The sequence below is a fragment of the Heptranchias perlo genome, chromosome 9, assembly GCF_035084215.1.
Source record: "Heptranchias perlo isolate sHepPer1 chromosome 9, sHepPer1.hap1, whole genome shotgun sequence".
In the NCBI taxonomy this organism is placed as follows: domain Eukaryota; kingdom Metazoa; phylum Chordata; class Chondrichthyes; order Hexanchiformes; family Hexanchidae; genus Heptranchias; species Heptranchias perlo.
Genome location: NC_090333.1, coordinates 63,050,676 through 63,076,784, shown reverse-complemented (window position 1 = coordinate 63,076,784; position 26,109 = coordinate 63,050,676). Strand labels below are relative to the sequence as shown.

At 42.6% G+C, this 26,109-nt stretch overlaps 1 protein-coding gene across 4 annotated transcripts in view; it reads right to left on the bottom strand.

The window, feature by feature from the left end:
* dennd1b (DENN/MADD domain containing 1B) overlaps positions 1-26,109 on the bottom strand; it is a 244,552-nt gene that overhangs the window by 104,296 nt on the left and 114,147 nt on the right. For 3 of the 4 annotated variants that reach the window (XM_067990635.1, XM_067990632.1, XM_067990634.1), the window contains exons 6-8: positions 23,777-23,846; positions 12,699-12,779; positions 300-356 (exon numbers count right to left, since the gene is read on the bottom strand). In XM_067990635.1, the coding sequence (XP_067846736.1) occupies positions 300-356; positions 12,699-12,779; positions 23,777-23,846 (208 nt within the window). The remainder of the gene's footprint in view (positions 1-299; positions 357-12,698; positions 12,780-23,776; positions 23,847-26,109) is intronic. The other variant, XM_067990633.1, reaches the window with a different exon arrangement.

Genomic DNA, 26,109 nt, shown 5'->3' with positions numbered 1-26,109 from the left:
TGTGTATAATCAAAGGACGTATTAATAAGGACAATCCTGAGGCAAGAACGATGCTCCCTTAATCCAGTATTTCCTGGTAGGCAATCACATCTGAATGCAGGATATGTTGGCAGCTTTGCGGAAATGCTACCATTAATTAAGTCCCCATTAACTGACATGCACTAAAAGTAAGTTCTATAAGGCAAGACAAATTATTTGATAGAGTTAACAAAGGACACCCATTACTATCCAGTTATTGATAGAATTTTTTTTTTAATTAGATTTGTATTTTAAGGACTACTCCCAAGCTTTAAACTCACCAAAACCTGTTTTGGCAGATTTTTCAGTTGTCCACTTCTAATGTATATCTGTTGATTCTTACATATATGGAAAAAGAATTCAGCATTTTTCACATTTGTTGAGCTAGCAAAGTCAATTTTCAAGTGTTTCTCTACCACAAACTGTTGATGAAAAGCAACTTAGCACTCTCAAGATATATACAGATTGCCTACCTCTATATATCTCTCTCTTATTTCTCTCTAACGCATATCTGTTGTATATATTTGTGGCATTCTGTGATTTGGTACAATTTATGGAACACAGGTTTTAATCACTTCCTTGAACTTAAGATGTACAATGGCTTACAGTTATGTAACTCCAAATGTTAAGCAATACACCAATGATATTGATCTTTATTCATAAATGGCTATCTAGGATGGACAAGATAATTCAAAATTTTGGAAATAATGATCTTGTACTCATATAATGTGTATGAACTATGGCATTCATAAAATCTCCACAGTATCAGATCAAATATTAGTGGATAATGGCTAACAAAAGAAATTAAGGATAGTATTAGATCCAAAGAGGAGTCATAAAGTTGCCAGAAAAAGTAGCAAGCCTGATGATTGGGGCAGTTTAGAATTCAGCAAAAAAAGACCAAGAGATTGATTAAGAGGGGAAAAATAGAGTATGAGAGTAAACTTGCAAGGAACATAAAAGTGGACTGTAAAAACTTCTACAATTATGTAAAAAGAAAAAGATTAGTGAAGACAAATGTAGGTCCCTTACAGTCAGAAATGGGAGAATTTATAACGGGAAACAAGCAAATGGCAGAGCAATTAAACAAATACTTTGTGTCCTCGTCCATGAAGACAGAACCAAATAACTTACCAGAAATGCTAGGGAACCAAGGGACGAGTGAGAAGGAGGAATTAAAGGAAATTAGCATTCGTAAAAAAAAAGTGCTGGAGAAATTAATGCGACCGAAAGACGATAAATCCCCAGGGCCTGATAATCTGCATCCTAAATCCTAAAAGAGGTAGCTATGGAAATAGTGGATGTATTAGTCGTCATCTTCCAAAATTCTATAGATTATGGAACAGCTCCTGCAGATTGGAGGATGCCAAATGTAACCCCACTATTTAAAAAAGGATGGAAAGAGAAAACAGGGAACTACAGACCAGTTAGCCTAACATCAGTAGTAGGGAAAATGCTAGAGTCTATTATAATGGATGTGATAACAGGACACTTAGAAAATATCAACGGGATTAGACAAAGTCAACATGGATTTATGAAAGGGAAATCATGTTTGACAAACCTACTGGAATTTTTTGAGGCTGTAACTGGTAGAATAGATAAGGGAGAACCAGTGGATGTAGTTTATTTGGATTTTCAGAAGGCCTTTGATAAAGTCCCACTTAAGAGGTTAGTGTGCAAAATTAAAGCACATGGGATTGGGGGTAATATACTGACGTGGATTGAAAATTGGTTAACAGACAGGAAACAGAGAGTAGGAATAAATGGGTCTTTATCCGGGTGGCAGGCAGTGACGAGTGGAGTACCGCAAGGATCAGTGCTTGGGCCCCAGCTATTCACAATGTATATCGATGATTTGGATGAGGGGACCAAATGTAATATTTCCAAGTTTGCTGATGACACAAAACTAGGTGGGATCATGAGTCGTGAGGAGGGTGCAAAGAGGCTTCAAGGCGATTTAGACAAGTTGAGTGAGTGGGCAAATACATGGCAGATGCAGTATAATATGGATAAATGTGAAGTTATCCACTTTGGAAGGAAAAACGCAAAGGCAGAGTATTATTTAAACTGTGATAGATTGGGAAATGTTGATGTACATAGGGACCTGGGTGTCCTTGTACACCAGTCACTGAAAGCAAACATGCAGGTGCAGCAAGCAGTTAGGAAAGCAAATGGTATGTTGGCCTTCATTGCAAGAGGATGTGAGTCCAGGAGCAAGGATGTCTTTCTGCAGTTATACAGGGCCTTGGTGAGGCCACACTGTGAGTATTGCATGCAGTTTTGGACTCCTTACCTAAGAAAGGATATACTTGCCATAGAGGAAGTGCAGCGAAGGTCGTATGAGGAGAGATTGGGTCAACTCGGCCTGTATTCACTCGAGTTTAGAAGAATGAGAGGGGATCTCAATTGAAACAAATAAAATTCTGACAGAGCTGGACAGACTGGATGCAGGAAGGATGTTTCCCCTGGCTGGGGGGTCCAGAACGAGGGGTTACAGTCTCAGGATACGGGGTGGACATTTAGGACTGAGATGAGGAGAAATTTCTTCACTCAGAGGATGGTGAACCTGTAGAATTCTCTCCCACAGAAGGCTGTGGAGGCCAAGTCACTGAATATGTTTAAGAAGGAGCTGGACAGATTTCTAGACATAAAAGGCATCAAAGGGTATGGGGAGAGAGCAGGAATATGGTATTGAGATAGAGGATCAGCCATGATCATATTGAATGGCAGAGCAGGCTCGCAAGGCCGAATGGTCTACTCCTGCTCCTATTTTCCATGTTTCTATGTTTCTAGGGACAATAAATTGAAATCCTTTATCTAGTAAAAGGTTATATTAATGCAGAGTCATTGAATACATTCAAGGCTGAGCTAGACAAATTTTTGATCAGCAAGGGACTCAAAGGATACGGAGAAAGGGTGGGAAAGTGGAGTTGAGGTAAAAATCAGATCAGCCATGATCTCATTAAATGGCGGAGCAGGCTCGAGGGGCTGAATGGCCTACTCCTGCTCCTTTCTCTTAATTGTTTACTGCATACGACCATAAAAGATACAGCACGGCAAATTATACAAGTGCGAACCGTTGCATTTTTTTTTGTTTTGCAATTTGTTTCAATTCACCCTGCCATATTTCCACTTGTTCTTCTTTGTCAAAAGTTAAAGACAATGCAGCACTTGTCCTCTCTATGCATGTATCAACCCATTTATGTGATTTAGCTGATGTACTTTTAACTATTTGAAAGTTTTCACCCCAGAACACTTTTCCTCTCATTGTAATTAATCTAACTCAAATTATTGACTGCAAACGGCAGCCAGGATTTCACTCATTCTTGTGTCTCTTAGTTGGCAGATCAATGCTTTGGTGTAGCTGCTCCTGTGTATCCATATCTTCCTTAAATATCCCCAACATTTCTCCAACAAGCAATGTTCACCTCCTGGGATCTTCCTTCAGCTGCAAGGATGGGACATTCCCAACCTGGTTTCCTGACCAAGAACAGTGTAAACGCATTCTAAATTCAACAGGCAGACAACAAAAAATTCTATGTGCTTCAGCCAACCAATTTTGTTTTCAGCTGACACACTGATGTTGAAAAAACTTCCATGACAGTAACAAAGTTCTTGTAACGATCAGCAATTATTTTATTACTGCAAGATAAACCTCAACCAAATAAAATAAAAATTAAAACACAATTTTAAGAAAATTAACACTTGTCGTATCATCCCTACCTCCACGCACTCTGTTTCTTCTACTTTTAATTTAATGCTATTTTTTCTAACTAATCTAATATATTCTACTTTTCCTCTCCTTTGTTTTCTCTAAAGAATTAATTTTACTTTACTTTGCCTCACTCCTGATTCATTTTAGAGATCAAATCAAGTTTTGAAAAACTAAATTTTCATCGGCTGAAATCCAGCCAATCAAAAATCCAGATTTGGAAGAGCAACCCAACTGCATGTTTGATGCAGTTTTATGCATCAATCCAGGAAGAGGGACGTTGAGCAAGTACACTTTGAGGTGACTCCCTAGAGCAATCCAGCACCTAAATTAGTAAACCCAGCACGGTGCTTAAAGGGTTAAAATTGTTGTACACATGGTAGGTGCAGAAATGTTCATGGCCTTGACCATCCACCCTCTCCGGCTGAAAGACCAAGCTCTTCGCGGTAGCAGAGAGGGAATGTGAAAGAAAGAGGGAAAATGACAATTATTTCAAAATTACATTAGAATATCCCTAACTATCAAACTTACTCAAATGGCCATTAGAAATTATTTTGACTACAGCGTGGAAATGCAAGCTTTCAGCAACATACGGGACTATTCATTGAGTGGGTATGTAAATAAATTGCTATTTATTAACTTGGGTGATGAGTGTACACAACGGGACACAAGTGGCTAAGTCATGAACAAGTTGAATTTTATGAAGGGTGGAGAATGGAGCCAGGAATGAGGACAATATATGGAACCATAGGAATTCTTCAAAGCTTTAAAATGCCCTGGCTAAAACTGTAACAAAAAACTGTTTTACATAATACGCAATAACTTGTTAATATTCTGTCAGAAAAAGATTGAACTTGCATTTCTTTCTCTCAAATAATAAACAGCAACCAACAGTAGCAAACTACTGTCTAAGTTTCAGTGTCATAAAAATGTTTTGTTTGAAACTTTCAAATTCTATTTTTGCTACATAATGTGGAAATATGAACCAGCTTGCCTTGTCAAAGCTGCACAACTGAAAAAAGAGCTTTTGCAACGATGATTTATCATCATAATCAGCAAATTAAATGAAGGCTCCCTCGAGAGCTCCGTTGGTAACTGCACTGTCCTATGTGGGCCTGAGCCATACAGACTATGATTCAATCCAACTAAATTTGTTGATCCAAGCCAAGGGTGGCAACACAGATGCTACAATCAGACTCAAAGACCCTAGGCGAGGGATGAGGAGGGGGGGCGGGTGGTGGCAGAGGAAATATCAGCTCGGGTTCCACGTACACAGTGAAGATTTCCTCCATGCATATGTTTGGCGAGATCAGAAAGCCTTAATAAACGATTATGATTTTGTTACAGACAAGGAACAGAGGAAATCTTCCATTATTGATATCCAGTGGCCCTTACTGGAAAGTCATAAGTAGGCATATGGGCTCATAGCAGCTCACTGACATTCACTGCAACCTCTCAAATGGAAAAATGGGAATGCTCATTCAGGTGAGGTCCTGGAGGGCAAATGACACCCCGGAACTGTACTTCAGGAGGGTCTGCAACTTTGGAGGGAAGGGGCGAAATTACAATTAAATAAGGAGATTGTTAAAGCATAATGCAGTAAAAAGTCTGTGAAAGAGGAAGAAAATAAATTCGATACCTGTACAATGCAAATTTGGTCATTTCAGCAAAAAGCTATTAAATTTGTCAAACTCTACTTTACCTATAACAAACCTGTCCTTGATGAACCCCATGCATTTCTAAATGCTTACTAATTTTATCATGAAAACGATGGACAGGCGACCTGCCACGCTGTAACCATCACCAGGTGTGTAATATCAATTATCTCTCTCACGAACTCACCTCTAGTCCAGCCAATAACTGGAATTTGCCATTTGTGAACACTTTCCAAATTGTACAGACAGAACTATACATTTAATTTTTGCAACAAAGTGTCTATATGTACCAGAATTTTATTCAAGGTCCTCATTCATGCATTCAAATGAACCACTAGCTAATCTCCCTTACACTGCTCACAATTTTTTTTTGTAAAAACTCGCTTCCTTGAACTGTCTAGCTCCTTATCTCCCACTCTAATTCATTGTCTGCACTCCTCTTGGTTCATTTTCTTCTTTGTCCATCTCTTGTTCTGTGCTTGTCTATGACTCTTCACCACTCTCTCTTTATAAAAATCATTTGTCACCATCTCTTTTCTCCGGCATGATTCAAATCCTATGTGCTTCACACATTTTGCCTTTCTCTCTATGTCTCTTTCTCTCCCTACAGGCAATTTTATATTGTGCGAGTACTGCCAGGTTCCCGAAGCACCGCTCTGATGAAGCTAGCTATAAGCCCAATGTGAAACTGCTGAGACTTGTTAAGACCAGTGGCCTGGAAAATGAACAGAAACTGGGTTTTCCCAGCAGTGAAATCTGGCAGTATTACAGTTGGCTTACAACCAGCTGTGCAAGACCTGTGCTTTGAGAATATGGCAACACAAGTAGGGGCCTTGCAGAATATATAAACTCCATATAGCTTGATCTTTTTCTTTGATTGTCCAAACCTGAGATTTGCTCTCCCTTTTCCGACCTCTTTTTTCCCCCCCATGTGTATCACGCAGGCTCCTTTTCCTCTCACCTATCAAAGACTAAGATGCAGAATCAGGACTTCAAACTTCGAATAAGAAATTATCTCTTTCCTTCACCACTTGTCTTTTTCTCTCTTCCCTCTATTTCCACCACTCATAGTTCTATCTCAATCACATCTTAATATTTATTTTTCCTTTTTACTGCTCCTTTATTCCTGTTATGTTTTAGGATTATTGACTATTTTGATGTAGGATAAATTTCAGGTCATTTGTATCATGATGTTGCTATTAAGCTGAATTCACCATATAAGGTGCTAGATACACACAAGCTTTTGGCCATGTGGAGTAAATCCAAATGAACTGGTTGAAATGGTGCTACCCGCATACCACATCAGCTTGAAACAATGGAAGTTCACTACGACATTCCAGTAAACATTGACAATGTGCTAGAATAGCTTCAGAGGAGTACCTGCCAGGTGTCTACTTCTAGCGGTCACAAGTTTAATTGGCAGGTCAACTGGTTAATGCCAGGCACAGAGAGCTGGGGGAGGATCAGAGGCCACGTCTTTGGCTTCCTGTCTAGTTGGAAGTCACCAAGTCTGCAGAAATCAGGAGCGGAAGTCATAGTGGGTGAGAATTCTCTCCTTAATGTTAGCATTGGCGAGTTTGAGATTTTTTAGTCAGTAAGTGAATTTATCCCTCTAACAAGGATAGTGTGGCAGATGTTATTTTCTATATCACAAGAAGCATTATGAAATAGAATGAAATTCATTTTCAACATTATTCTGTTTGTTCATACATTTCATGTAAAAAATAAACCGTTGATTTACAATTGGTTTCAGCTCACTGTAGTGTCCATTAGTCTGCTTTTCAGAAGATAGAAAATGCGCACGTGGGTGTACGTATGAGATTGATGGATACAGTACACATAACAAGGGGTTTTGATTTTAATAATCCCAGGTCATGCAAATGTAGGACTGGATATTGGGCAGTAGAGGTCAACTCTTGATCGTTGGGGACTCGGGGACTGCTTATGGGAAAGAATAAATTTTTGTCTGATCACACTCCTGTGAAGCACCATGGGGTGTTTTATTACATTAAAGGTGCTATATAAATGGAAGTTGTTGTTGTCATAATGTGGAACCTGAGAGAATATCTACTATGGACCCAAAATTTTAACTTTCTGATGAAGGGTCATAAGACCTGAAACTTTAACTTTGTTTTTCTTTCTTCACCAATGCTGCCTGACTTGCTGAGTGTTTCCAGCATTTTGTTTTTATTTTAGATTTCCAGCATCTGCACTATTTTGCTATTTCTAGCCACTCCTTTTCTTTCATCATACTTCTTTGCACTTTCATTTGTCTCTGCCACACTTTCAGTGTGAATGATGTTGCTTTGGTGCCAAGTGGGCTGGGGAGCAAAAGGAATTGGTCTAAGATTTCCTGATGCACCACAGTGCAGGAGAGAGTGGGCAGGGCCACTGATGCACTACAAACAGTGAACAGGAGCAGCTGAGTCACACTGGTGGAGCACAGAGGACAGGGTGGAGCAGGCTGGGTCTTTAGGAGTACACAGAGCAGAAGAATAATTTTTTTAAAAATAATTTTTAAAAATAAAAATATTTTTTTTTTAAAAAAGAGCAGAAGAAAGGAGGATTAGGAGACTCGGCAGCACAGAGAATGGGAGGGAGAAAACCAGTTTCAGAAACTCAAAAAGCCGTTATATAAAGAAAGAACTGTTCATCATGTGGTGGCTTCTAGGAATTGTAATCTTTTAGATCAGATTGTTTTTGTTCATGTACACCTTGTTCATTACATCAGGCCTCTGAACAGAGTAAAAGCTGGCCGGGTGTGGACTGTGTAGTATTGGGCAAAGGAGGATGTACCCAAGCAGCCTAGTGGGGTATGCCTTGCTGTTTACAGGAAGGGGGGCAGTTGCCGAGGTAATGTTGATGGATAAATAAGTGATTTTTTTCTGATTGTCAAATCCTTTATATGTCTATAATGTTATGAATTTTAGAAAACAATTGGCTCAAATCACAAAAATGGCCAAACCAGAGATAGAGTTGTGGGATCTGACTGGTTGAGCATCAGGCAGTGGTCTCTGGTGCTACAATCTGATGGGCCAAAGGGATTCTACAACTTTAAATCAGAGATAGACAGTAGATAGGATAGTTCGATAAAAGCCCCTAATGTCCCAAACTCATTTTAAAGTAGCACGAAATACTCATCACAGACAAACTTCTGACCCTTCTTAAACTGCATTTTTCCCTGCGACTCAGTGACTGACTCAGCAAGTTCCAATCCATATTGTTCCATGCATTATTTTTGAATACACTCATTGGGATCGGACACAGTCATATTAAAATTATTTCTATTCTAAATAGGGCTAGCCATGTGATTCACTCATGCCTGACCTTTCTCTTTTTGTTAGTGATCAATAAAGACAATCTGACGTGTGTACATTGCAGCAGAACACTCACTTGAAACTATGGTTGCTGACAAGCAGTGCCCTATTTCAAATGATATATTGTACCATTATGCCCTAATTTAAATAGAACGTGCAAAAAAGCATTTAAACTTTCAATTTAACAACAAGCAATCCATGACATGAAAGATGTCCCCAGGCATAATTCAATGTGTTACAACAAGTAAAATTAGCGAGCCTGCTTCTCAAAGTGCCAAAGTCTTAGATGAACAAAAAAGTGATACGAACAACCTACAAAATAAGATAGCAAATGATAATTAAGACGCAGTGTGTAACTTTTGCCGAAGTTAGTAACTGTGGCAGAGACTCTGGTTGATCATGTAATTTTCCCAACTAGTAGGATGAGTACGAGTACAAGTACAAGTACAACGACAAAGAATATCTTGTTCCATGGCTCGGCAAGAAAACTTCTGTTTCACCTCCTTTAGTTTCCAATTAACCCTCAAATTTAAACTCGCGTGGCATACTCAGCTGAATAAATTCACAGGATACATTTCAGACTCTGAGGCATGCATGGTATCCAACCAATCTCAATTTTTGCTCATACAAGTATACAACCATAATTATAAAGTAACTTTATGAAGGTACCACATCACTTCAGCATAGGAATTGAGTATAAATTAGGAAGTTGTATTGTTGCTATATAAGGTGTTGGTCAGACCATATATAGAGTATTGTGTGTACTGTGTGATCACTTAGTCACAGGATAGACATTGTATCCTTGAGAAGATTATAAAGCAACAATGATGATTCCAGATATCAGGAACTGAACTTATGAGCAAATATTAAGGAAATTGGGCATTTCTTTGGAAAACACAAGACCACAAAGTGACCAAACTGAAGTACTCAAGATGATGAAATAAATTGGCAAAGTTAATTCAGGCAAATTGTTCAACTATGATTCCAATACCAAGGGACACCAGTTATTATTTTTCTTTTTGAGAACCTGAGGTGACAGGATATCACCAGGTTGCATAGAATAAAGGATGAGGTAAATTGGAAGTAAAGCTTGGGTTTTAAAAGTCTGAAGATTGTAAAGGGAAAGAATGAATGAGGGTGGTAAGGAGTAGAGGTTCTGGAAAATAATTGATTAGAGTAGGAGACATATGATAAGGCTGCAGGAAGGAAAGAGAGAATGTTGGTTAACATATTTAAAGCTTGGAAGGAACAAGAAAAGAAAGTTCAGAGGAGCAACGTCCATAGTCGTCTCAACAAAATGGAAAGGTTGTGATAGACCAAGGTCAGAAATGAGAGAAAGATTGTCCAGACAATCAGCTTTTTCTTATAGCCTGTCCAAGGGTACAAAAGGTGAAGAGCCTTACTAGATTTGAAAGTTAAAAATTAGGAAACTGGAAATAAACACAGAAGTCAGGCATAACTTTTTTAACCATAGGTTAATATACTTGTGGAGAAAAGTTAAGTTCCTTTAAGTGGAATTAGTTCTCTACTAGCTGAAAGCTGTACTTTCTTTGTAAATTACCCTTGCTTGTAGTAATCTACTTACAGAATTTTTAAAAATTCATTTTTGGGATGCGGGGGTCCCTGACATTTATTGCTCATCCCTACTTGCCCTGAGACGGTAGTGGTGGTCTTCTTCAATCTTTCTCGCGGTTTGATACAGCTGAATGGCTTGCTAGACCATTTCGGAGGGCAGTTAAGAGTCAACCACAATGGTGCGAGGCTGGAGTCACACATAGGCCAGACGAGGTAAGGACAGCATGTTTCCTTTCCGAAAGGATATTTGTGAATCAGTTGGGATTTTTTTTTTGACAATCCGACATTTCATTGTCACTGATACCTGCTTTTTAATTTCTAGACTCTCTTTTAAAATTCTCAAACTGCCACTGTGGGATTTAAACTCATATTCTCTTGATTATTAGTCCAGGGCTCTGGATTATTACTTCAGTAGCATAACCACTACACAACCACACCTACACTACCACATATATGGTAAGCTATCACTCCAATATGGTCAGTATTAAGCACAGAACAGATTTTATTTGTGAAAATAACTAATATTTATCTACAGCAAACAAGTAGCACAGAAGTTTGGCAAATGCTGACAGAACAATGTAAACAAACATACATATATTGAGAAAGGTCTATAATGGGTTGGTTACCCCATATAAACTCTTCCACTTCAGTAACAGAATAGTTTTTTCCATTTTGAAAACCAAATTCCTGGTGACTGACAAGTTTTAATTTCTCATACCCCATTAGGTATCATTTCTAAATCAACTCTCTCAAGCAGGGAATTTATAAGTAAGGCTTCCATCTGTTCCAACACTAGAAATCATCAAAACCGTTCACTGAAAATGAAACCAGCATCGTCCACACGTTTGTAACAAACCAGGGAAGGTCAGTGAAATGGATGCAATAAATATGATCAATAAACAATTAAGTGCATTTCTTCAGAGAATGCATTCAGACATATGGTGAGGGAGAAGGTAGGTGGAATTCTCAATCAAAAATGAGAAAACCAGGAAAATGAACAATGAAAATGTCAATATTCCAAAAAAATGGAGTCAGGATTAAGTGGCATGTATGTGAATGCACAAAGAGTTCAGAACAGAATTGGAAAGTTGGAAGCATTATTAACTATCGAACATTTTCAGGAAAGATAAGGAGCAGAATAAGGGAATGGGATGGTAGTGTTAATAAAGGATTCCGTCAGCACGAGAATACAAGGATGTATTCAGGGTTGCATTAAGACACAATTCGTATGGATAGAAGAGGAAGGAAAATGGTACAATTCTTGTGGGTATTGCAAGCTGCCAAACAGTGGATACAAGTTAGGGGTGGAGATCTACAGACAGTTAAATATGCGAGAACGGGGCAATAATATTGGGTCGTTTTAACGACGTCAAGATAGACATGCATTATCTTAATTCCAATGTGGTTTACCTGGGGACACTTTTGAGAATACATCCAGGACGATTGTTTGACCAGGGAAGCATAATTACATTTTTGAATTGCTCTCGCAAAAGGCCAGTACAGATATGATAGAATGAGGCCATTTAACCTGTGATATAAATTTCTATAGTTCTCGGACAAGCTTAATGGGCTTGATGGACTTAATGGCCCTTTAACTTCAATTTTTTTCCCTTTTCAGAGCTTTATGAGTTTAACAGTATTACACGTGATATAAACTTCCTCCTAGCCTTAATTCAATGAACTGATTTAATGATAGCTTTATTTCAAAGCATTATGGGCAATGAACAATTTATAGATAATGACACTCTCAAAACACAGCAACTGTTTTAGAAAGCAATTTCTATCATCAACTCAAGACTATATCTTAAAAACAAAGTGATATCCTCTGATTGCTCTTCAAAAAGTTAGGTTAATTCTCTTGTTGAAATTGCAAAGTTCAACCATCTGTTTCTTTTCACCTTATATTGTATTCTCACACACATCTCCAGTTCCTTTCTGTTCTCCAATTTATTTTAATAGGAAGACAAGTTCAACAGGTAATTATAACCATAATCTGACTTTACATTCATTTCTGAATGTAGATTTATACACAACTGAAAAACAAAGTTCCCCAGCAATAACAGTTGGATTTAATTTCATTTTCCGTAAAGAACCATTACTAATATTACACAAGATTCTTTTCTGCTAATAATGGAATAAAATTTACTGCATTTCATAAGTAATTCATTGAGTGAAATACTTTGACATAACATAGAATCAAATATTATTGCAACTATTATATAGCAGACTGCCAATGCAAAATCAAAACACCCAAGTAGCAAATGAAAGGCTTATTGTTGACTTTACACAATAACTTAGAAAACTGACTATTAACTGGCACAGTTTTTTTTCAAGTTCAGAAAATACTGCATTATGTTAGAACATGCTGGAACACACAATGTCAGATTACACTGTTCAGCAAACAAATCCAAAAAAACCTACCAGACTGAGATTGACAGGAGTATTTGGCATTGGTACATCGTGCTTGTACAAAGTTTGTAAAACATCATTCAAGTCATTTTCCTGCAAGACAGATAGAAACAATGCTTTCACAAACCGGAGAAGTTATACATTAACAACTCGTCAACTCTGAACACAACAAATAATTCTTTTTGCTCTTCCTAACAGAAGTATACATTTTATCTGTAAATGTTTTCATTAGCCAAAATCAAAAAGCAGTGGCCTTGCCCCTCCCTATCTCTGTAACCTCCTTCAGCCCCACAACCCTCCGAGATCTCTGCACTCCTCCAATTCTTGCCTCTTGCGTATCCCCAATTTTAATCGCTCCACCGTTGGCAGCCGTGCCTTCAGCTGCCGAGGCCCTAAGCTCTGGAATTCCATCTGTATCTCACCATATCTCTCCACCTCTCTCTCCTCCTTTAAGGCCGACCTCTTTGACCTATCCTAATGTCTCCTTATGTGGCTCGGTGTCAAATTTTGTTTGATAACACTCCTGTGAAGCACCTTGGGACGTTTTACTACGTTAAAGGCACGATACAGTTGTTGTTGTTGTTGGAAAACAAAATCTTTTAAAATCATTAGTTGCTTATAAGAGAAAATTTTGCATATTTAAAATTTATGCATATTAGAGCCTGTACGTTAATTGAAACTAAGAGAGGAGCCATGGAAATAAATGAATATTTTAATCCATAAAACTGATTTAGTAATCTGATCACCTTCCTGTTGTGGCCATGTGTTAATCTATATTGATGCCTCACATCTAGCGTGGCGCTGTCATATACCAGACATTACAATGCGTAGATGCAAAAGAGAAAGCAAAACACTGATCCGGAACCTGAAATTTACAAGCAGTTACAACTGTCCTTTCATTAACCTCAACCACTTATAAATAGCAACAGTTACTTGGGCCCCGATATTAGCAGGGAGGCGGGATGGCAGCAGGGGGATGCGATTGGGCGCGTGGGTAACCCGCCAAATAAAATCTGTCCGTTTCCCATGCGACCGCAGGTCAAATGGAGTCACTTAATGGGGCTTTCAGGTTTGCCATCCGAAAGCTGCGCAGCAGGCGGACTGTGCACCCACTTCACTGGCTGTCAGCTGGAGGAACTCTATTTAAAGAGGCAGTCCTCCAATGGCTGCTCCTCGAGCAAACACCCACAGAGCACAATGGAGCAGCAGAGGGGGAAAGGCTGCTCCTAGATTTAGCGATGCCTCACTCCAGGTGCTACTGGATGGGGTGAGGAGGAGAAGGGATGTCTTCTACCCGGTGGATGGGAGGAAGTGGCCTGCCTCTGCCACCAAGGCCTGGCTCGAAATGGCAGAGGGGGTCACCAGCAGCAGCATCATCTTCCGCACCTGGATCCAGTGCAGGAAATGCTTCAATGACCGAACCAGGTCAGCGAAAGTGAGCACACTTAATCATTCTCCTACATTCCCTTTTCTACATCACCGCCCCCACCCCCCCAACTCATTCTGCACTACCAACACTACTCTATCACATCACTCCCCACACCCACTTAAAGTTCATCCTCAACTTACCTGCACTTCCTCACCTCCCCATTAGTCACCCCTCCACTATCACTCAATCCAATCCTCATACAATGTCTCCTACTCACCCTCTGATGCATCTCTTTTACGGTCAGCCTCACCCAAACCAATGCATTCATTGGTTGGCCACGTCACCATCACTCACTCACGCGTCTGTACTTTCTCCCCTTACAGGAGAAGAGAGCCCAGAATGCACAGGAGAGGGCGAGGACCAGAGGGGGGCCGCAACAGATCGTCGTCCTCACAGATGCGGAGCAGGAGACGCTGGAGCTGAGCCGAACCCTCGAGTGCCTGTCCGTCGGGAACACCGAGACCGGCACCCAACAAACATCTGGTGACAGAACTTTAACATTCAGCACGCACAATATGAATTGATGTTAACATGTCTTGCCATCTTCAGCACCTCAGTATGCTCATCGCAACAATACACATCTGTGATCATGCTTAATATTGCCTACTGTTCTCTTAGAGCCTTCAGCTGTGACGGCAGAGGGTAATTCATCAGAGGACCTGCCGGCCTTTGAGGGTGCACCGTCACATCTGAGCGAGCCATCCACCAGCGCAGATACACACACCTCAGTGGGTCCTAGTCCGCAGTTAGCTGGGGTCATACATGGCGAGTTACCACGCACATGAGCACGAGCAGACACTGGTGGCAGGGGCAGCTGTGGAGAGTCCACAATGGTGGGAGCACTCCTCTCCAGGCTCTGCTCAGCTGGACTCAGATGCTGAACCTGGGGACCATCCTTTAAAAGGAGAATGATCGAGGGGCAGCAGCACATTTGCGAGGTGCTGGAACAGGTGCCACAACAGGTGCCACGTGCATTCTCCACAATAGCGCAGAGGATGGAGGAGTCCAACTCCTGCACGAGTGGAATGGTGGCACAGGTACGGGAAGGAATCTCAGATACTGTCACAGGGACGTGAGGGGATCTCCGATATACTGTCGCGGGTAAGTGCGGGAATGTCTGCGATGGAGGGAAGTCTCCATGGAGCTTCAAGCACGGCTCACAAATGAATCCATTCAGGCCCTGACAACGGCCATTCGGACTCAGGGCGAACAACATTCTGCCGCCTTGTAAGGCCAGTGCTAGGCAGGCAGATACACTAGCACTGGCCTTACAAGGCTTCACACGTGTCCTCCAAACTGTCATCCAGCAGAGTGGTGTCAGCCTGGCCCAGGGAGGGATGATGGTGAAAGGGAGCATGGAAGTGGGGACGCCGCTCAAAGTGCTCTCACATCTCACCCGTTGCCCCCCTCTCAACCAGTACCCGCAATGCTGCCTCCTCTCCAGGTGGCCGAGTCTGCCCCTGCACAGGTGGAGTCTTTGGAGAGGCCTTCATGGACACCAAAACCCAGAGGGTGAAGGCCCAAAGCATCGAATAGGTCAGGGCATGTACAAGAGCAACCTGCCATCATCTCTGCTGCAGCCACGGGGGATGCACCATGTAGAAATAATTGGAAGCGAAAGGCAAAGGTTTTGAGGATCACCATGAATGCCGACACTTGATGCCACCCATCGGGTCACTCTACAGTGGGTGTATGTGCAGTTGCAGGCTGTTATGTGCGGGCGGGAGGGGGGGGGGCGGGGGGGGGGGTGGGTGCTGGTGTGTCCACTGCTCTATCCAGGTGGCGAGGACTGGACTCTTCACACTATCTGATGTTAGAAGAACCGTTCACATATCACTGACTCCCTGGCCTCACGAGTAGCCAGGTGAGCCTCTGTTCTGCCCCTGGGTTGCTCCTGCTCCTCCTCCTCCTCCTCCTCCTCAATGTGGGTGGCAGATGTGGATGGGGCCTCCTCAAGCGGCACCTCTCTCTGTTGTGCCATGTTGTCCAGGGCACAACACACTACTGTAATGCGTCCCACTCTGACTGGTGCGTATTGAAGAGCTACCCCAGAACGATCAAGGCACCTGAAGCGCACCTTGAGCAGCCCTATATAGCATGCTCAATTGTTGACCTGGTAGCGATGTGGCTGTCGTTATATCGACGCTGTTGCTTGGTGATGGGGATCCTCAGAGGTGTCATGAGCCAGGATGCAGGGGGTATCCCTTGTCCCCGAGGAGCCAGCCCTTACGGGTGTTTGGTGCGAGGAAAAGGGGCAGGATGTTGGATTCTCGGAGGATGAAGGAATCGTGGCAGCTGCCAGGGTATCTGCCGCATACGTGAAGGAATCTTTTGCAGCGATCACAAACGAGCTGAGTGTTGATGGAGTGACACCCCTTCCTGCTGAAGAACAGTCCTGGCTCGTATGGAGATGCTCGTATTGCCATATGCATGCAATCGATTGCACCCTGCACCCGTGGGAAGCCAGCCACAGCATGGAATCCCACTGTCTTCTCCGTCTGGCTGAGGTCATCCATGGGGAAGTTGACGTACTACGAGGCCCTGCGAAACAAGCAGTCAATGACCTGCCTTATGCACTCGTGTGCAGACGACTGAGAGACCCCGGCAATGTCGCGGATGGCACCCTGGAATGATCCGGAGGCGAAGAAGTTGAGGGCAGTGGTGACTTTGACACCAACAGGTAAAGAAATGCTACTCGGCCCAGCTGGGAGCAGCTTGGCATGAAGGAGGCTGCAGATGTCTGCGACTACCTGGCGAATGACTCTGAGTCTCCGTACGCACTGCTCCTCAGAGAGGTCCAGGAAGCTGAGCCTTGGTCTGTTGACCCTGTTGCGAGGGTAGCGCCTCCTGCGATGTCGTTCTCTGCTGTTGCCCTCTGTGCTCTTGTGCAGGTGCCTGTGGTGCAGCACTGTGAGGTGGAGCTCCACGTGGCGGAGGTGGATGCCATGCCTGGCGAGGCTGGTGATGCTCGTCCTCGGATATAATGGTGAATGCAGCCATAGCACTCACCCCCATCCTGATGCAAAGTATCATCCTATAGGCTTTAATTGCCAGTGGGACTTCCACATTTGGGAGGCGCATGCGCACCCAGACGCGTCACTGGGGAACCCGTAAGTCGGTGGGTTGGAGCTGGGCTCCGAACCCGCTCGGGATTTCAGTGATTTTTGGAGCCCCCCCCCGCCCCCAACCCCAACTTCACCCGAAAATATGCCTCTTTGAGTTTCCTATTCAGAGCAGTGACCTTCAAGAAATAGGCCAAGTTAGCAGCTAAACAGCATAGACCAGAGAGACTACCCAGACAAGACAGCAACGGGAAGGAGATCCACTAGCATCTTGCAATGTGATAGTTTGAAAGAATTAAACAACTACAATATCACTCCACGTGATATCAATGGGTACGGTAGCATAGTGGGTTTGTTACTGGACGAGTTATCCAGAGGCCTGAACTAATAATCCGGAGTCATGAGCTGGAGAATTTAAATTCAATCAATTAAATAAAATCTGGAATTAAAATACTAGTATCAGTAACAGTGGCCATGAAACTACCGGATTGTCGTAAAAACCCATCTGGTTCACTAATGTCCTTTCAAGAAGGAAACCTGCCGTCCTTACCCAGTCTGGCCTATATGTGACTCCAGACCCACAGCAATGTGGTTGATTCTTAATTGCCCTCTGAAATGGCCGAGCAAGCCACTCAGTTGTAAAATCTCGCTAAAAGACATAATAAGGATAAAATCAGACGGACCACCCGGCATCGGATCACGAGGCACCGGACTCGACAAAGGCAAACCATGCCCAGTCGAACCTGCAAAGTCCTCCTCACTAATATCTGGGGACTTATGCCAAAATTGGGAGAGCTGTCCCACAGACTAGTGAAGCATCAGCCTGACATAGCCATACTCACAGAATCATACCTTTCAGCCAACGTCCCAGACTCTTCCATCACCATCCCTGGGTATGTCCTGTCCCACCGGCAGGACAGACCCACCAGAGGTGGCGGTACAGTGACATACAGTCAGGAGGGAGTGGCCCTGGGAGTCCTCAACATTGATTCCGGACCCAATGAAATCTCATGGCATCAGATCAAACATGGGCAAGGAAACCTCTGGCTGATTACAACCTACCGCCCTCCCACAGTCGATGAATCAGTTCTCCTCCATGTTGAACACTACTTAGAGAAAGCACTGAGGGGAGCAAGGGCACAGAATGTACTCTGTGTGGGGGTCTTCAGTGTGCATCACCAAGAGTGGCTCGGTAGCTGGCCTAGTCCTGAAGGACATAGCTGCCAGACTGGGCCTGTGGCAGATGGTGAGCGAACCAACACGAGGGAAAAACCAACTTGATCTCATCCTCACCAATCTACCTGTTGCAAATGCATCTGTCCATGACAGTATTGGTAGGATTGACCACCGCACTGTCCACGTGGAGATGAAGTCCCGTCTTTGCACTGAGGACACCATCCAACATGTTGTGTGGCACTGTCACTGTGCTAAATGGGATAGATTCAGAACAGATCTCGCAGCTCAAAAATGGGCATCCATGAGGCGCTGTGGGCCATCAGCAGCAGCAGAATTGTATTCCAGCACAATCTGTAACCTCATGGCCCTGCATATTCCTCACTCTACCATTACCAACAAGCCAGGGGATCAACCCTGGTTCAATGAAGAGTGTAGAAGAGCATGCCAGGAGCAGCACCAGGCGTACCTAAAAATGAGGTGCCAACCTGGTGAAGTTACAACTCAGGACGACATGCATGCTAAACAGCAGAAGCAACATGCTATAGACAGAGCTAAGAGATTTCACAACCAACGGATCAGATCAAAGCTCTGCAGTCCTGCCACATCCATTCATGAAATGTGGTGGAGAATTAAACAACTAACAGGAGGAGGAGGCTCTGTAAACATCCCCATCCTCAATGATTGTGGAGTCCAGCACGTGAGTGCAAAACACAAGGCTGAAGCGTTTGCAACCATCTTCAGCCAGAAGTGCTGAGTAGATGATCCATCTCGGCCTCCTCCCGATATCCCCACTATCACAGAAGCCAGTCTTCAGCCAATTCGATTCACTCCACGTGAAATCAAGAAACGGCTGAGTGCACTGGATACAGCAAAGGCTATGGGCCCAGACAACATCCCGGCTGTAGTGCTGAAGACTTGTGTGCTGAAGGCTTGTGCTCCAGAACTAGCCGCGCCTCTAGCCAAACTGTTCCAGCACAGCTACAACACTGGCATCTACCCGTCAATGTGGAAAATTGCCCAGGGATGTCCTGTCCACAAAAAGCAGGACAAATCCAATCCGGCCAATTACCGCCCCATCAGTCTACTCTCTATCATCAGCAAAGTGATCGAAGGTGTCGTATACAGTGCTATCAAGCGGCACTTACTCACCGATGCTCAATTTGGGTTCCGCCAGGACCACTCGGCTCCAGTAACCTCATTACAGCCTTGGCCCAAACATGGACAAAAGAACTGAATTCCAGAGGTGAGGTGAGAGTGACTGCGCTTGACATCAAGGCAGCATTTGACTGAGTGTGGCACCAAGGAGCCCTAGTAAAATTGAAGTCAATGGGAATCAGGGGGAAAACTCTCCATTGGCTGGAGTCATACCTAGCACAAAGGAAGATGGGAGAGGTTGTTGGAGGCCAATCATCTCAGCCCCAGGACATTGCTGCAGGAGTTCCTCAGGGCAGTGTCCTCGGCCCAACCATCTTCAGCTGCATCATCAATGACCTTCCATCCATCATAAGGTCAGAAATGGAGATGTTCACTGATGATTTCACAGTGTTCAGTTCCATTCGCAACCCCTCAAATAATGAAGCAGTCTGAGCCCGCGTGCAGCAAGACCTGGACAACATCCAGGCTTGGGCTGATAAGTGGCAAGTAACATTCACACCAGACAAGTGCCAGGCAATGACCATCTCCAACAAGAGAGAATCTAACCCCCTCCCCTTGACATTCAATGGCATTACCATCGTCGAATCCCCCACCATCAACATCCTGGGGGTCACCATTGACCAGAAACTGAACTGAACCAGCCATTTAAATATCGTGGCTACAAGAGCATAAGAACATAAGAAATTGGAGCAGGAGTAGGCCAATCGGCCCCTCGAGCCTGCTCCGCCATTCAATAAGATCATGGCTGATCTGATCCCAACCACAAATCGAAAGAACACAAGAAGTAGGAGCAGGACCCGGCCACACAGCCACTGGACCCTCTCCGCCACCCACAGGGCATTGACCGATCCGAACTCAGCTTCATGTCCAATTTCCTGCCCGCTCCCCATAACCCCTAATTCCCTTTACTTCTAGAAAACTGTCTATTTCTGTTTTAAATTTATCTAATGATGTAGCTTCCACAGCTTCCTGGGGCAGCAAATTCCACAGACCTACCACCCTCTGAGTGAAGAAGTTTCTCCTCATCTCAGTTTTGAAAGAGCAGCCCCTTATTCTAAGATTATGCCCCCTAGTTCTAGTTTCACCCATCCTTGGGAACATCCTTACTGCATCCACCCGATCAAGCCCCTTCACAATCTTATATGTTTCAATAAGATCGCCTCTCATTCTTCTGAACTCCAATGAGAAGAGTCCCAATCTACTCAACCTCTCCTCATATGTCCGCCCCCTCATCCCCGGGATTAACCGAGTGAACCTTCTTTGGACTGCCTCGAGAGCAAGTATGTCTTTTCTTAAGTATGGAGACCAAAACTGTATGCAGTATTCCAGGTGCGGTCTCACCAATACCCTATATAACTGCAGCAATACCTCCCTGTTTTTATATTCTATCCCCCGAGCAATAAAAGCCAACATTCCGTTGGCTTTCTTGATCACCTGCTGCACCTGCATACCAACTTTTTGATTTTCTTGCACTAGGACCCCCAGATCCCTTTGTACTGCAGTACTTTCCAGTCTCTCGCCATTAAGAAAATAACTTGCTCTCTGATTTTTCCTGCCAAAGTGCATAACCTCACATTTTCCAATATTATATTGCATCTGCCAAATCTCCGCCCACTCACCCAGCCTGTCTATATCCCCTTGTAGGTTTTTTATGTCCTCCTCACTCTCTACTTTCCCTCCCATCTTTGTATCATCTGCAAATTTTGATATGTTGCACTCGGTCCCCTCCTCCAAATCGTTAATATAGATTGTAAAGAGTTGGGGACCCAGCACCGACCCCTGTGGAACACCACTGGCTACTGGTTGCCAGTCCGAAAATGAACCATTTATCCCAACTCTCTGCTTCCTGTTCGATAACCAATCCTCCACCCATGCCAGAATATTACCCCCAATCCCGTGATTTTTTATCTTAAGTAATAATCTTTTATGTGGCACCTTGTCGAATGCCTTCTGGAAGTCTAAATACACTATGTCCACTGGTTCCCCTTTATCCACCCTGTACGTTATATCCTCAAAGAACTCAAGCAAATTTGTCAGACATGACTTCCCCTTCATAAAGCCATGCTGACTTTGTCCTATTAAATTATGCTTATCTAAATGTTCCGTTACTGTCTCCTTAATAATAGACTCCAAAATTTTACCCACCACAGATGTTAAGCTAACTGGTCTGTAATTTCCAGCTTTCTGCCTACTACCCTTTTTAAATAAGGGTGTTACATTAGCAGTTTTCCAATCTGCCGGGACCTCTCCTGAGTCCAGGGAATTTTGGAAAACTATCACCAAAGCATCCACAATCCCTACTGCCACTTCCCTCAAGACCCTAGGATGGAAGCCATCAGGTCCAGGGGATTTATCCGCTTTGAGTCCCATTATTTTACTGAGTACCATCTCCTGAGTGATTTTAATCGTATTTAGCTCCTCCCCCCGTAGAGTCCCCTGTTTGTCCAGTATTGGGATATTTTTAGTGTCCTCTACTGTAATGACTGAAACAAAATATTTGTTCAGCATTTTTGCCATCTCCATGTTTCCCACCATTAATTTCCCGGTCTCATCCTCTAAGGGACCTACGTTTGCCTTAGCCACCCTTTTTCTTTTTATATAACTATAGAAACTCTTGCTATCTGTTTTTATATTTTTTGCTAATTTCTTTTCATAATCTAACTTCCCTTTCTTAATCAATCCTTTGGTTACTTTTTGCTGTCTTTTGAAGAATTCCCAATCTTCTATCCTCCCACTAAGTTTGGCTACCTTATATGTCCTTGTTTTTAGTCGGATACTATCCTTGATTTCTTTACTTAGCCACGGATGGCTGTCATTTCTTTTACACCCTTTTTTCCTCAGTGGAATATATTTATTTTGAAAGTTGTAAAATAACTCCCTAAATGAACACCACTGCTCATGTACCGTCTTACCCTTTAATCTATTTTCCCAGTCCACTTTAATCAATTCCGCTCTCATACCATCATAGTCTCCTTTATTCAAGGCTGGGTATTCTGTGGCCAGTGACTCACCTCCTGACTCCCCAAAGGCTTTCCACCATCCACAAGGCACAAGTCAGGAATGTGATGGAATCCTCTCCACTTGCCTGGATGAGTGCAGCTCCAACAACACTTAAGAAGCTTGACACCATCCAGGAAAAAGCTGCCCGTTTGATTGGCACCCCATCCACCACCCTAAACATTCACTCCCTTCACCACCGGCGCACTGTGTACCATCCACAGGATGCACTGCAGCAACTCGCCAAGGTTTCTTCGACAGCACCTCCCAACCCACAACCTCTACCACCTAGAAGGACAAGAGTAGCAGGCACATGAGAACAACATCACCTGCACGTTCCCCTCCAAGTCACACACCATCCCGACTTGGAAATATATCGCCGTTCCTTCATTGTCACTGGGTTAAAATCCTGGAACTCCCTTCCTAACAGCACTGTGTGAGAACCTTCACCACACGGACTGCAGCGGCTCACCACCACCTTCTCAAGGGCAATTAGGGATGGGCAATAAATGCCGGCCTCGCCAGTGACGCCCACATCCCATGAACGAATAAAATAAAAAATAGTTGCCCCTGGATTTGCTTCCATCACAGTTTGCTGCAGTGCATTCTCAACAGCTTTTAAAATTGTTGCATGACAGGTCAGGAGTAAATATTCTGACCATTTGCAGGCTTCAGACTTGGTAGAAACACATGAGCTCCTGGAATCAACATTTTTTCTCAAGTTGTCCATTGAGTGAACTGTTACTAAAATATTACAGAATAATTTAACACTCAATTCACGTTCACAAATTCTAAAACACTGCAAGTGTGATGATATTTCCTTTAAAATATTTCATGTCCCATAGTTACTGTCGTTCAGTGAACTGGAGTTAGGAAAAAAGCAAAACTTATCATTTCCCATAAACCGCACAATACTGATTAATACCTGGAATCATACATCAGTGCATAGATGAAAGGAATCATAAAGGAACTTGATTACATCAGAAGTGCATTTTAATTTCTCCACGGATATCTCAGCACAAATATTTGTTTACAGGACTTGGCTACAATTATAATTTTATTTTAAGGCCTGCCAATCTGACTTAGAAATTACACTTGCTGGCTCATAAAACTTGTGGGTACAAATTTTACACCTCAGCTCTTAGGTAAAATTAGATCAATTAAACTACAAGTTATTAATTGGAAATAATACAATTGTTTAATTATTACTTAAATTAACAAATTAAATCAACCAAGAAAAGTAAGAGGCACATTCCAAGTAAATATTTTACCTGCTCCTTAACTAAAAGATCAGCCAACGTATTCAGTAGCTTGTAGTAAACTTCAAACCATGGCAAATAACTGAAAAAGAAATGGATGAAAAGACATTCACGATGTCAGAAACACTGCATAATATAATTACACTTTTTCTCATTTGGATGATAAAGGATGATGCGAATACAGGTAGTTTCCAATGAATTGGATTTGAAAACTTACGTATACACAAAAAGAAACTTTGTGAAAACACATTATGGCAGGGCACTTTTTAATTTAAAAAAAGTTGTAGTATGATGGCTAATACACCCAGATCATTTCAAGGCTTGCACTTTTTTTCTTCGTTCTTTGCCCTTCTCATAGTTTGTTGCGTCGAGACAACGCTGCTGTTGGTTTTAAAAACCTTTTTCCACACGAAAAATATTTCACTGTTTAAATGTTTAGAATTTAGTAATTTTGTTAGCTTTGTTCAATATTTAGAAGAGTCAAATTTCCCTCGAGTGTTCAAGGTTAAAACTGAGCAGCTATAAACAAATATAATGTGCTGCAAATAATGTACATTAAATCAATGAACTTTATTTGCTAAACTATTTAAAATATTTTTATACAATTTATTTTTCTAATATTTAGAATTCTAAATTTAAAATATTTTATATAATGATTGAAAGTGAATCTGGTCACTTCCCATCGAAGACTAATTATTTAAGAACCAATCAGAATCACTTCTTCTGTGCACTTATGAAGTGAATTTACATTCTCATAAGTTGGTCTATGTGGTTCTAATGGTATCAAATTGCAAATCTATATTTTGCTTTTCACAGTTTATGAATAAAACTCCAATTACGATATTAAGCTTCAGTGGTTATGATTGAGTAAAAGCATCGCCACTGAAAATTTGCCGCTTGACGGCTCCTGAATCTGCCCCCTCTCCATGACTGACTCCGAATCTGGGCACAGTTCTGTGGTCATTCCAAGCTGCTGTCTTCAAGTCTACTTCATCTCATCACAGGGCCTCGGACGTGAACTTTAGACGGTTCCATTTTGTTTCCTCTGTCCTCCATTTAAAACCACAACAGGTCTAATCTCTGCCATGCCGATGTAACCTGAATTCCTTTTTTCAATTCACTGCTCCAAGCCCGTGCCTATGACTTCCATTGTGCTAATTTTTTCTCCTAGCCATTTCCCCCCTCCTCATCCTCACTTGGCCATATCATCTTTCATTTCTCCCCTCCCAGCACACCCACTGGAGGCTAACCTCAACAATCTTCTTCCAGTCTACCCAACATTGTTCTTTTGGACTCTGCTAATGGATCAATAAAACGTCTCTACTTATATCCCACAGAATGTTTGCTCACTCCCAAACAAAACCCCTGCCCATCCACACACACTCATTGTGGATGACTACATTGACATCCTGGTCTCAGCTGTCTCAGGCTGATCCAGACTGCTCAAAATCTAAAAATTCTATCCTCTCAAACTATCTGTTCCACTGACTCCAGCCTCTTAAGAATATCCCCTTCCTTCTCCCTCACCATTGGCCGTCAGGCCCAATGTTCTGGATACAAAATTGGCTTGACGACAGAAGACAGAGGGTGGTTGTAGAGGGTTGTTTTTCAAACTGGATGCCTGTGTCCAGCGGTGTGCCTCAGGGATCGGTGCTGGGTCCGCTGTTATTTGTTATTTATATTAATGATTTGGATGAGAATTTAGGAGGCATGGTTAGTAAGTTTGCAGATGACACAAAGATTGGTGGCATTGTGACAGTGAAGAAGGTTATCTAGGATTGCAACGGGATCTTGATCAATTGGGCCAGTGGGCCGATGAATGGCAGATGGAGTTTAATTTAGATAAATGTGAGGTGATGCATTTTGGTAGATCGAATCGGGCCAGGACCTACTCCGTTAATGGTAGGGCGTTGGGGAGAGTTATAGAACAAAGAGATCTAGGAGTACAGATTCATAGCTCCTTGAAAGTGGAGTCACAGGTGGATAGGGTGGTGAAGAAGGCATTCGGCATGCTTGGTTTCATTGGTCAGAACATTGAATGCAGGAGTTGGGATGTCTTGTTGAAGTTGTACAGGGCATTGGTGAGGCCACACTTGGAGTACTGTGTACAGTTCTGGTCACCCTATTATAGAAAGGATATTATTAAACTAGAAAGAGTGCAGAAAAGATTTACTAGGATGCTACCGGGACTTGATGGTTTGACTTACAGGGAGAGGTTAGACAGACTGGGACTTTTTTCCCTGGAGAGTAGGAGGTTAAGGGGTGATCTTATAGAAGTCTATAAAATAATGAGGGGCATAGATAAGGTCGATAGTCAAAGTCTTTTCCCAAAGGTAGGGGAGTCT